Source organism: Oreochromis niloticus, linkage group LG3 (genome assembly GCF_001858045.2).
Source record: "Oreochromis niloticus isolate F11D_XX linkage group LG3, O_niloticus_UMD_NMBU, whole genome shotgun sequence".
Taxonomy (NCBI): Eukaryota; Metazoa; Chordata; class Actinopteri; order Cichliformes; family Cichlidae; genus Oreochromis; species Oreochromis niloticus.
In genome coordinates, this window is record NC_031967.2 from 36164442 (window position 1) to 36177799 (window position 13358).

The 13358-nt window shown below is 39.2% G+C and overlaps 2 protein-coding genes and 1 long non-coding RNA gene across 3 annotated transcripts in view; 2 read left to right on the forward strand and 1 right to left on the reverse strand.

Moving 5' to 3' along the window:
• The window catches only part of LOC109198941 (polymeric immunoglobulin receptor), a 204059-nt gene that overhangs the window by 99504 nt on the left and 91197 nt on the right, over nucleotides 1-13358 (reverse strand). The gene's annotated exons all lie outside the window — the stretch shown is intronic.
• Nucleotides 1-13358, forward strand: part of LOC109198969 (uncharacterized) — a 140314-nt gene that overhangs the window by 84421 nt on the left and 42535 nt on the right. The gene's annotated exons all lie outside the window — the stretch shown is intronic.
• LOC100628564 (MHC class II beta chain) lies at nucleotides 310-4946 on the forward strand. Its single transcript, XM_005455859.2, has 6 exons — nucleotides 310-370; nucleotides 569-841; nucleotides 2618-2831; nucleotides 2924-2991; nucleotides 3098-3220; nucleotides 4747-4946. The coding sequence occupies exons 1-6, from the start codon at nucleotides 319-321 to the stop codon at nucleotides 4770-4772; spliced, it is 756 nt and encodes a 251-aa protein (XP_005455916.1). The 5' UTR covers nucleotides 310-318; the 3' UTR covers nucleotides 4773-4946.

Below are 13358 nucleotides of genomic sequence, written 5' to 3' on the forward strand. Positions count from 1 at the left end.
CACACTTTATAGAAGCCAGATCATGTTGTATTTGGTTTATCTTTATCTGAACAAATGGGTCACAGTGTTTCAATCTGGACGGTCCAAAGTCTTTAGATTATATACCACCACCTGCCACAGTCCTTAGTCACAGCGCCATACCTGGCACTGCATCAGCCAGAGAAGAAAGGGGTGGGTGGGGTGATCAGATATAGCTAAAGCCTATCTCAGAGAGATCTTCCTGTTAACAGGTGACACTGCAATCATGTGACTGTCTCATCTGGTTTTTAAAGCAGCTCTCATTGAAACTGAGTTGATTTGTTTGGAGAACTCAGGAACATGGCTTCATCTTTTCTCTACACCTTCCTATTCATCAGCATCCACACAGCAGGTATAATCAATGCACTGATCACTGATCAATATACTGATCAATACATGGATCACTGATCAATAAACTCTGCAATACACTGATTAATACACTGTTCACTTGTTAATACAACACAAGTTCATGTTTAATCTTCCATTAAACAGCAGGTATGATCAGTACTCCACAGTCTGCACTTCACTGTGGTTTTGTTTTGTTCTTCAGATGGATTTTTAGAGTATATAGTGGATCGTTGTGAATTTAACTCCACTGAGCTGAAGGACATGGAGTACATCTACTCTCACTATTACAACAAGATAGAGTACATCAGGTTCAGCAGCAGTGTGGAGCAGTATGTTGGATTCACTGAGTATGGAGTGATGCTGGCAGAGATCTTGAACAATAATACTGCACTGCTGAATTCATCGAGACAAATGATAACGGAATACTGTTACCACAACATTGATGTTCATGATCAGGCTATTATAGCTAAATCAGGTGAGTGTGTAGTTTGTGTGACATTATCAGATGATCATGTTCAGCCTCATAATGACCAACACTCTGAATCACTCAGTTTAATAATCCTTAAACTCCTGAAGGTTTAAATACATTTAGGACTTCTGAGTCTGCTGGAGTTCTGTGTCTTTAAAATTCAAGAAAAAGGGTTAACATAAACATGGTTTATTTTTTTTTATTATTATTTCAGAGATAAATTACAACTTTAAATAAAAGTTAAAAATAAATAGATGATTTAACAAATATTTCTGTAAATACAGTTTGTGTTGCATCCTGGTGGTGAAACTTCCCATTTTTAATGCCACAGATACTCATACTGACAACATGTATATTTTAAATCATAATTATAATTTGAAAAAAAAATCTCTTAATTCCAAAAAGTGTCATTTTTGACCATGATATGTCCTTCAATGTGCATATTTAAAAAAAAAATAGTGGGACTGCTTTCTCCAGAGTGACAACAAAAAACTCCTTCATGCATTTATTACTTCTAGGCTTGATTACTGTAATTCATTATTATCAGGATGTCATAGGCAGGCAGAGCCTTCAGTTTTCAGGCCCCTCTTCGGTGGAACCAGCTACCAGTTTGGATTCGGGAGACAGACACTATCTCTTATCATTTAAAATTAGCCTTAAAACTTAAACCTTTTTGCTAAACCACCTAGTTAGGGCTGGATCAGGTGAACCTGAATCCTCCCTTTGTTTGGTTTCATCTGTATGAAAGGGAGTTTTTTATTTCAATTACAGACAAAAAGCTTGCTTCTAGGGGGTTGTTAGGGTTTATGCTTTTGAGATTGTCATTTGTGCTAAGATATATATAACCATTGCTTTTATGTGTCCTAATATGGTTGTCATTGTGCAGAAAGAGCAAGAGGATTAGAAGCTTTATTTTCAGCTTTAGAAGTGCAGACATGAGATGGAGGAAGCAGCGTCATCACTATAATTTTCTGTTATACATTTAGAAACCAGAAGGTTCTATTCTTCTAAGGTGCAAGACTGTTTACTTCTGGTTTTCACATGTCAGCTCGTTGAAAGGTTGCATCCTGTGTAGGGTGACTGAAAAGGTTGATAAGAAGCCATGCCTTGTATGGTGTCAGGAAGTGACACACACACACACACAGATGCTTGCCTTAACAGTCACGTGGCTAACTGAATTGTATGTAACCACTGCTGTCAATAAAAGAGGCAAAAGACAAAGTCAGGTTTGAAGTTGTTGCTTGGATGGGCGAATGGCAACACTGCTCACCCAGATGCTTCCCTTGCCGGTAAGAAAACCAATTGAGTTCTGAGTGTCTGCTTTGTTCACAGTGACAGGTCTCTGAGACAGCGAGGTCTGTGAGTTTAGATCTAACAGGGGTCATATGATTGTTGCGGTTTTCTCTGTTTTCCTTGTAATAATGTAGGTTTTTACCTTACAATATAGAGCACCTAGAGGTAACTGTTGTGATTTGGAGCTATATAAATAAAATTGTTTTGAGCTGAAAAAAAAAATCTCTTTTGTTTTTTTGAAATTTGCAGCTGCAGTAATTTATTTAGTTATAAGTGCAAGAAATTATGGGAGTTCTGACAGCTAACAGTGTTTCTGTAGATGGAAGGTAAAGGTCTGTATCAGCTTCTGTATTCATGACATGATTTGGTATCAGATCAGTATGAAATGCATTCCTGCCACTGTAAATGTTTTTGTCAATAAAACACTTTAAAAATATCATCACACATATTATTGCCACAATGGAAATATAATGTCTGTGCGGTTTTTAGTTCGGCCCAGGGTCAGAATTAAGTCCAAGACCCCGCTTTCTGGTCAGCATCCTGCCATGTTGGTCTGCAGTGTCTACGACTTCTTTCCCAATAAGATCAAAGTGAGGTGGCTCAGAGATGAACAGGAAGTCACCTCTGATGTCACTTCCACTGAAGTGATGCCAAATGGTGATTGGTACTACCAGACCCACTCCTACCTGGAGTACACACCCAGGTGAGTCCACATCGGAACCAGATTCAGGTCCAGGTCTATATTCAGATCCAGTTCTGTGAGTGGTCTGTGAATCAGTGATGTTTGTCTTGAAGGTCTGGGGAGAAGATCTCCTGTGTGGTGGAGCACGTCAGCCTGAGTGAACCTCTGATCACTGACTGGGGTAAATACCTGTCTGTGTGTCTGTTTGTCTGTACACACAAATATGCATCTGACTGCTCACCTGTCTGTTTAACTATTGGCCTCTGTCTGTCACCTGTCCTACTCAGAGTCATCCTCGGACAAATCAACATCTGAATCAACGCCACTGACTGCCATCGGAGCCTCTATACTGACCCTGGGTCTGGTCTTACTTCTGGCTGGATTTATTTTCTACAGGTGGAAAGCCCGAGGTTAGACCACCGAACAGCACTTTATATCAGTCTTTATTAGACTATATTTGTTCTATATTCACTTTCAGATAGTTTTAAATCAGTTTCTCACAAGTTTTAAGTCCATATTCAGACCACAGTATAATTTTACTGCTGCATTCAGATATGATAGATGCCAGCTATCCCTGTATAGGAGGTTTGGATTCACTATCTATTTAAACATAGCCTCAGGTGCTTGAAGTCTCAGGGATTGCCATGTCTTTGACAGACCTGAGGGATTTCATACTAGTTGAGATGGGGTTTTCACTGAACCATTGCTGTAGAACAGGGGTGTCCAACTCCAGTCCTCAAAAGCTACCGTCCTGCAGCTTTTAGATGCATCCTTGTTTCGACCAGAGATGGGCAGTAACACATTGCAAGTAACGTGTCACTGTAATCCGATTACTTTTTTCAAGTAATGAGTAAAATAAGATTACTATCACGAAAAAGGTAATTAGATTACTGTTACTTTCCCGTAATCACGCTACGTTACTGCGTTACTAAACCGTGATTTTTTTCGTGAGAGTGTCTCATGACAATGATGTAAGTGAGGGCGACATGTGTGGTAACAGACATGTGCAGATCAACAATGGTTAATATATCGAGTGCAGGAGAGAGTATGACCGTGCAGTGTTTAAAGCACGGAAGTACTGACCTTACTTTGAGTTTGATTCCGTAAAAAGTGACAAAAACATTAGCGTCCGCTGTACACTGCATGGGAAGAAAACTTCTTTTTACAGAGACAAAAAAACCCCTAAACTTCTGAGTAAGTACCTAGCACACTGCCACGGGAATATGAAATTCAGAGAGAAACTCCCAGATCCTTCCACTGACATGGCCGCTGCGGCACACCTGCACCAGTGTTTTACTGCACAAAAAACTATTTTATTTTATATGCTGGAATATGCATACAATAGGTTTAAGTGTTGAACAAATTTCTTCCAGTCCGAGAATGTTGCATATAGTTAAATTTGTGCTTGGTGCATAAAGTTAAAAGATTAAAACTAATAAAACAAGTTTTAAAAAAAGACTTTTTCATTTGATAACATTTTATGTGATGGATTATGCAGAAAAAGTAGAATTGGGCTGAAAGATCTATCGCTTTATTACCTATTCAGGTTGTGTATTATGTTTTTTAAAAAGTAACTAATCAACTAAGTAACTAATTACTTTTGAAAATAAGTAATCAGTAAAGTAACAGGATTACTTTTGAGAGGAAGTAATCAATAATTAGTTACTGATTACTTTTTCAAGTAACTTGACCAACATTGGTTTCGACACACCTGAATCAAATGAATGGCTTGTTACCAGGCCTTTGACAGACTTGATGGCATGCTGAAGAGGTAATCCAACCATTTGATTCAGGTGTGCTGGAGTAGGGATGCATCTAAAAGCTGCTGGAAGGTAGCTCTCTTGGACTGGAGTTTGAAACCCCTGCAGTAGTAGTTTGATCAAGTTTTCATAATATGGATAAAGAATTTGCTCTTTGTTTTTGTCTCTTTATGTAGATCCTACACCATCTTCCAATGAATGAGGCAGGATCCTGGTCCTTGTCTTTGTTTTTTCTGATCCAATAAGAATCAGGTGCTTCATGTATTCAGCAGACTCGTGATGTCTGGAATGGGCTACACACAACATGATCCATGACTAAACACATTTATAGATTCTTTACTGGATGTCTTCAAACCACAATAAACAGAAACTCGCACCTGTGTGTTTATTTACCTACATCAACACTTCAGTGTCAAAGAAACCAGTTTATACCAGTTTAAACACTGACCGTGAAACCACTGTCCTGCAGCACAGAACAGCAGTCTTTGATGACATATCTCAGAAAATTCTTTGGTTTTACTGGGAAATAAAAGTGATCCAGTTAGGTAAATCTGCTTGGGTTAGAGGTTGTCAGGGCTCTGTGTGCAGGCGGATGGAGAAGTGGATCCAAATGCAGGACTCAGACACTAAATTGAAACTCAAAAACCTCAGCTTTTTCGCTGGTGACAAACCATGAACTGACACTGAATCACTAGAAACTGAAACACACAGGCAAGTCTGATGGTACGACGCAACACTGAGCACAGGAAAACACAGGGCTAATATACACCGGGTGGTAATCAGGGAATGGGCAACAGGAGGGAGACAAAGCTAGGAGAAATAGGACTAACGAGACAGGAGGAGCAAAGCTGGACACACTGACATAAGACACAATCCTACAAAATAAAACAGGAAGCATGAAACAATTCACAAAGACGCAGACTACACACCAGAAGGCTGACAGAAAGAATATAACACATGAAACAGAGACGACAGTGACTTGAACTAAAGGCCAGAACACCAAGTAATGTAAAAGGAGCAAAACCAAGAATAACCCTAAATACAAAAGCTCAACTCAAAAACCCCAACAAATCATATGTTTAGAAAAACAAAATAGAAACAGAAAAAGATGGGTCAAAATTGACCCAGACCCGTGACAGAGGTGTTGTTATTCTGTTATTTAAAAAAAAAATACTGAATGGGAAAAATGGCTCCTACAAGTTTGGCGAAGAAGCTTTGATGTGTGTGGCTCCCTGAACATGTGATGCGATGTAAACTGTGTTCAGTCACTGGTTTCTCTGAGCACATTTAAAGCTTTGCTGCAGGAACTCTGCACATCTGTCAGTGTCAGTGTGTTTGAGAGGAGCTTTGAATGCTTCAAAAGCTTCATGGTCATTTGAATACATTTAAACTTATTGAGTTGTATTTTGTCTTTTAATAGTTCAGTCTGTATTATTCATTTTTTATGTTCTCCACACTTCCCATTGCTCTCTGTCTTGGTTCCTGAAATTTGAAGATTTTTAATTCTCCTGTGATGTTAATCCTGCAAAGCCTGATGCTTGTAGTAGAAGGTTTGCAGTCCAGATCCCAAAACACTGCAGATTATAGGCAACTTATTGAAATACTTATGAACACTGGTAGCAGAAAAAACTGCAGCTGATACATAAGATATCAAAAAATCAAAAACAAAAATGTCCACCATTAAAAAAACCACAGTTAACGTTTAACATAAATACATATCAGACATACAGGTCTGTAAGGTCAACATGATTCTCCTCAGTAAAGTGAACATCATCATCTTCTGACAGAAAAAGGACAGTCTGATAAAGTATCCTTTTGAAATGATTGACAAAAACATGAAAACCTGTCCAGTAAGTCAGAGGACAAGGTTGCAGATCATGTCTCATTATTTTCTGTAATCACATTATTAAATAAATCAATCTATTAAATCCACAAGTTTAAAGCTTTACCTTTTCTGACATCACCGTGCATACTATCATATTACATCATATCCTGGTAGAACTTTTGCCTTCTAACCATCATAATGAGAACAAAGAGAATCCTGTAAACGTAAAAAACTGATTATTTGTTTATTTGATCAACATTTTATGTAGAGGAATATTAACATTTGATGCCTGAGATCAGCTTCCTTAAAGACAGTGGAAATATCAAGATGCTGGATGTATTAATTATCCTAATTTATTTAACCCTTCTATCATCCTTGGGGTCAATTTGACCCTTACTGTTAGTTGTCAGATCTTCTGCTTATGTCAGAGTTAGTCATAGTCACAGTTAAAATCCTAGTTTAGATCATAGTCAAAGTCATAGTCTAGTCAAATAAAGGCTCACTTTTGTTCTGAAACCTTAGCACAGTCTTCCTCGTTGTCTGCTTTTGGGTCCCCTTCCTCCCTCCACATGGTCTGCCAGTACAGATCGTGACAAGGAGTTTACAAGTCAAAAGATGAGACAACAGCAAGCCTTTGGAATGCTGAGACTGGAAGGGCAATATTTCCACCCACTGTGTCTCTCGAGACCTGCGTTTTGTCCCATGTTATACGCTTTGATGACAGGAAACAAGGCAGGGCCGCCGAGAACATGAGAAACTTGTGGCAATAGGGTGTGAATGTGGGAGTGAATGTGAGTGTAAATGGTTGTCTGTGTCTATGTGTTAGCCCTGCAACAGACTGGCGACCTGTCCAGGTTGTACCCTGCCTCTCACCCTAAGACAGCTGGGATAGGCTCCAGTTCCCCCTGCGACCCTGAAAAGGATAAGCAGGAGCGAATGTCTCTGCTGTTTGTGCTTAAAAACTGCACAAACAGCAGAGACAGACAAAGTAACAGACAGAAAAAGCTGTTGGGGGCATATCTGACCATCCTTTAACCCTTTAATGCCGGTCAGAGCGGGCACGCTCCGTTTTGCGTAACTATTTTTAAATCCCTGTAGAACCAGAACCACGTAAGCTAGCGCAATAATTTTTTTTGCATATGAAACCGGAGGAGTTCTACTTACATCTTATGCCATCAGCTTGTCCTAGGTCACGGTTTCCTTCCACATATAGCTTTGCAAATCTTGCATAAAAACCACTTGCAGCAACAAAAACATAATATTCCAGAAACATGGTTTGCTGATCCGATCAGCTGTTCGTAACACTTCCTAGGTTGGAATAGACGTCAGTGCGAACTATCGTATGACTTCATGCTTTTCTGAATAGTTTCTGGGATGCTTAGAACTCAAATTGCACTGCTTTAAATAGTTTTTTTCATGCACATGCTGTTTTCTTTGCAAATTTGCATTATAATATTTTTTTTCGTTTCTTCTGCATTATATAAAAATTGGTGTATCTCAAAAATAAAATTATGAAGACACTCAAAATAAATTTCCTGTTGTTGGAAACTATTTTTTGCAACTTTTTTGTATTTAAAGTTTTGAGGGATAAACCTCTTAAATTTCTCTAAGTAGAAATATATGTAAAAAAAATTAAATGATTTTCAATTTTTTTTTGTAGTTTATTGCACTTTTTTGCAATTTATGTAGTTACGATGGACTTATTAAAATTTGGGCTATAACACTTGTATTGATGTATAGCAACTTGAAATGCTCCCAAAAATGGCACTACAGCATGTAAAAATATTAAGTAAGCTCTGGCGGACTTGGTTCTATGGTAGGTCTTAAAGGGTTAATAGGAGTCCATAACCTCTCCTTATCGTCCATCATTTTTTTTTTCCATTTGACAGTTTTAGGGCCCAAGTGAGTTTAAAAGCTTAAACTTAATGACTGTTGGCCAATTTCGACTATCTGTATGCCATTACCTGCCACTGCAGTCCATAAAACTGTCAAAAGTTACATTTTATTGTACTTATTAAATTCCAGTGCAAACAGTGTTTATCAACAGGTACTCGTGCCACAGATGGCGCAGGCTTATGATATAAATGTAGATAATGCTTGACCTAAGTATATAGGTCTTATACACTTTATGTGAGTTGGATGCTTAGCATGGTAATTCCATTATTTAAAACACTTTAGTACATATCCCATGTGGATACCCTGTGAATAAAAGCGTACATGATTAGATAATATATGTCATCAAAACAGATACAAGCATATGGTATATATCTCTTCAAAAAATCCACAACAAGAAAGAGGTGAAGAGTCATTGTAACACAGTAAGGGGAATTAATGAAAAAAATATATGAATGGGCCAATAGGTTTGACTATAGGTGTGTTTAAATAAGACACAGAGACAGGAATGTGACTCGAACGAATCACCCGGCTTTAGTGAACTAAACCATAAGTTTGACAACCACAGGTTTAAGGCACTTTACACAACTGTGGAAAAGAAAATCACAAAAAAATTAAAGAAAAGTAAAACCACATAAAACTACTAATATAGAGACTTCGCCAAGTGTTAGTTATCAATGTTGCATGCACCCTAGTAACCTGACTCCTAAACTGTTATGGAAAACAGGTTCCCCAAATTCAATTTCCATTCAAATGGAGATCTCACACATCAATCACATGTGGAGGATATTCTACACAGCAGTTTATTATGCACAGTCCCAAATAAAATTTGTCCAAGGGGTATAGTCCAGAAATTCTCAGGATGTGAAAGAAAATGGGAATAAGAAAATGTCAGTCACTGGTCTGTGTGTGAAAGTGTGGGTGATACCGACATGCAGGGCTTTCTGAAAGCAGGATGAGATGAACTTCCAGGTAGTTGATAACAAACATAGGGCTAACAAAGGCTAACGGTTTACCTCCATGCAGTACTCTTTAAAGTCACCGGAAAACTGCAGCATCCATCTGTTTACTCACTGCGACTACTTTCAACATGGAACATAGCTGATAACCAGTGAACTTATGTGCAGCAGAATTTGTTGCAAGTTTATATCCAGTACTTTTTCCAACTCAAAAACTTCAGTCTCTCAGGAATTTAAAATGTTGCAGCACAGAACTCTTTTCCTCCAGCCAGCCCGCAACTACACACACAACAGAGCAGCGGACACAGAGCAGGTGGGCTGGACACACAGTGACAGTCTGCTTTCCCTATGGACTGTTTTGTTTCTTTGCTGTTTTACATAGCAACTCTGTGTATGGTTCATTGTAAAGACTGTCCTGCCTTTGAGACTAATTGCTCTCCTCTTCCTATGACTGTTCCTGAGCTCAATATTCCATGTTTTTCTGCTCACAGAGCAGCTATGCTCCAGCCTTTCCCTGCACCCATAACAGTGCCCTGCATCACTTGTTCCTGCACCCATATCTATTCTTTGGCTGGGGACAGTGGACGCCCAGCTGTTGCCTGTGCTTTTCTCGGCACCCATTCAGGCTCCTAGAGTGTAGATAGCTGTAACCCAGCCTACTCCTGCACCCGTACCTGCTCCTTGGGTGGGAGTGACTGGTGTCCAGCCTGTCCCAACCCCCTTTCCAGTTCCCAGGGTGAGGCCAGCTGAGTTACAGCCGACCTCCACACCCATACCAGTCCCTCAGGTGGCAGTGACTAGTGTTTGTCAGGTGCCTGCACCTGTTCCTATCTCTGCTGGAGAGCCGGTCCAGCATCCTGGGGCCTCTGGAGAGTCTGTTCAGCATCCTTCCTCACCAGCTGGGTGCTCTGGAGAGGTCGTCCAGCCACCACCTGTCTCCGCTAGGGGCTCTGGAGGATCTGTCCAGCCACCACCTGTCTCCACTGGGGGCTCTGATGAGTCTGTCCAGCCACCTGCAGCCTCCATGTCGACACCTGCCTCAGCCAATGCCTGAGGACCTCACATCATCTGGTCCTGCCTCGTTCGGTCCTGCCACGTCTGCCCTGCTTACATTGCCAGGTCCAGCATCTGCCAAGCCATGTCTAGCACATCAGCCACCTGCCAAGCCACCCAGGGATCGTCAATCTTGCCCATGTCACCGCCGACTGGCGGTGAGGTACCATTGGCCGCATGGCTGACCACCTACCACACCATGCTGCTGCTGGCCCTACAGTCAGCCTCCTGACCTGCTCCATCACTGGTCTAGGTTCTTCCCATGTCTCTGTCTTCCCCACTATGTTGGTTATGGTATCATGTCTTCAGTTTGCGAGTCTGTCGTGTCCCCTATATTTCAGTCTGCCTCACCCTTTGTGTGTCTCAGTGATGTCTTTCAGTTACATATCATTCTGTAACAGCAGTCTATGTTGGTTAACACTTGATCATCAATGTCTTCTCCTGACTCATATTCATTTGGATTATCTAGCTTATTTCTTGTTCTAGAAGGATATCTTCTGGAATTTTGAGTCTCATTAATAAGTGGCATCTAACTGTTTACTTCTAGTTGACTGTCAGTACCTGGTTCAAGTGAACTGGTACTGGGACTTTCCCTGTTGATGTTGTATCAGTTTGTGTTTGCCTTTCCTCACTGTTTTTGGTCACAAAGTTAACCAGTCTGAACTTTTGCACTTTAGCGCTGTCTGAGAAATAATCCTTGTATACTGAAATTTTTTTGTCATAGCCTGCTGTGAGAGTGCTCGGAAGCATCTCTTCACCAAGGTGAAGCATCAACACGTTCTCACTCCTTACTCATCATATATGGATGCTTGGTCAGTGTCCCTCTGCTTCACTTATCAACGTGCCAGGTACCCTCCTTGAGTCATGAATCAACGAGCAGGGTACTCTCATTGAATATTATAAAGCTCCCTAAACGTTGGTAATTGACGACATGAGACTGCTCTCATGGTTTGTAAGGCACCGGGACAGGGACCGGCAATACCTGGGTAGCTGCTGTCTCCACCCGAGGAGCTGGTACGGGAGTATTGAACTATGATTTTTTTTTTTTTTGGTAATGCTTCAGCAATGTTTTATATTTATATAACTTTCAAAGCTAATTTCAAGTATGCCTGTCACAGGAGATATTGTTCCATCTTGAGTATTTTTATGTGCATTTCAAGTATATTTTCATGGTATGTACCATTTCATCACAGAATTAATATTTTAGTACAGTGGCGGTACTGCTTATGATAAAGACAATCCTACTACAGTACAGTAAGCAGTCCAGTTGATTATTTCACAACAACCCTTATTTCTCTTAATTGATCCAGTGGTTAACAGGCCTACTGGGTGTAGGAGTGGAATGATGTCATTGTCATTTTAGACACACAAAAGTTGATGAAATTGTCTGTATTATTTTAATGTATTTGTAGATTTCCAGTGAACACAATCAAATACAGTTGAAAAATAGCTGTCATTTTGATGTTTTCATGGAGTTTTCATGGATGCCATCATTTTATTTAATCATTCATTCATAAATGAATGATGATGAAAATATTGCTACCATTCATGAAGCTATAAACCTTCTTTTACTTTATATTTTTAAGCCAGATATGTCAAACCTTTTGCCCAGGAGACACAACTGGTTCATTAGAGGGTCCAGTCTTGCTTCAGTGAAGTCATTAATTTAAATAAATTGGTGATGCAATACTAGTACTAACACACCACAACATATATGTTCGCATGATAAATACATAAAACACTATTGTTAGTGGCAAAAATCTAAATGTTGAGACCATTTTATTTTTAGAGCAACCATGATGTAAATTATTATATAGTTCTGACTGTAGACTTGATATGGAACAACTGAAAATTAGTGCTGAAAATGTAATTACTTTGTGAAAAAGAAAGGAGAAATATGTGTACATAATCTAACAAGCTTATTATTTGGGGAGACATCAGACTTAATTAATTATTGGTAGTGCAATTAAGTATTTACTGTGTTAAATGTATGAATTATATGTAGACAAGAGAAAAAATAACAGATTTGCATAGAAAGTGGAGTTATATAACACTGGAGGTGGACCAAGATTTCCAATGCAAAGTCTATGTTAAACATTTATGAAAATGATAAATGAGAGGGATTAAATGACATGTGACAAACATATGAGAAAATGTAAAAGTGACTGTTATAACTTGTTTGAACTGTTTCAAGCTGTCTGCTGTGAGATGGCTTCATTCCATTTCAAATTCTCACCAACCGGCCACAGAAACATTTATATATTTAAAGGTATGTACTCCAGTAGCTGCTGAAAAGGAATTAAAACATTGTGTATGATAATAACACAATCTGGGACACTGATCCTTCAATATAAATTCCATTTCAGTATAGTTTCATGAAAATTAGATCTAATCACAATCAGTTCAAGGAAGCGGCGTCAAGCTACACAAAGTGGATGAATGGAACAGGAAGTCAGAGCAGGAATAGAACCGAACATCTGGAACTTTCAAAGTAAAATTTAAAAATTGCTTCTTTGCTGTTGATGGATCAGATCTGCCATACCCTGATCATTAAACATGTAAACACACAGTTCCTCTGAAATACGCAAACTCTGACTGTCGAACAAGCAACAGCAAATGCAATCAGGCTAATTACAGTTTCAGCATTTGTCAGTTTACTGTTTTACACATTTGCCTCACAAGCAAAAGGTCCCTTGTTTGACTCCAGGAGCTCATAAATCAGTTTGGTGTGCGTTAAGAAAGGCTTCCAGTGTAAAATCTAACAAATCAAACAGACAGAGCTAAAAGCTGTGGTAATGCCTTGTGATAAGAACTGCCACAAGTAGCTTTTGCCTTTATATATTTCTATATTGTTGAAAATCTGCTTTGATTTTGTTACACTGATTCATTAACATAACATTTTTTTAAAAAGTTCAGTCAGTTCATCTGTACACCATAATACATCAGAGTCCAAATGCCACCATCACTATAAACTAAAGACATTTAGTTTGTTGATCATTTAATTGCAGTATATTTCCATAAATTAGGTGGCTTAACATTTTTGTCATGAAATTATAAT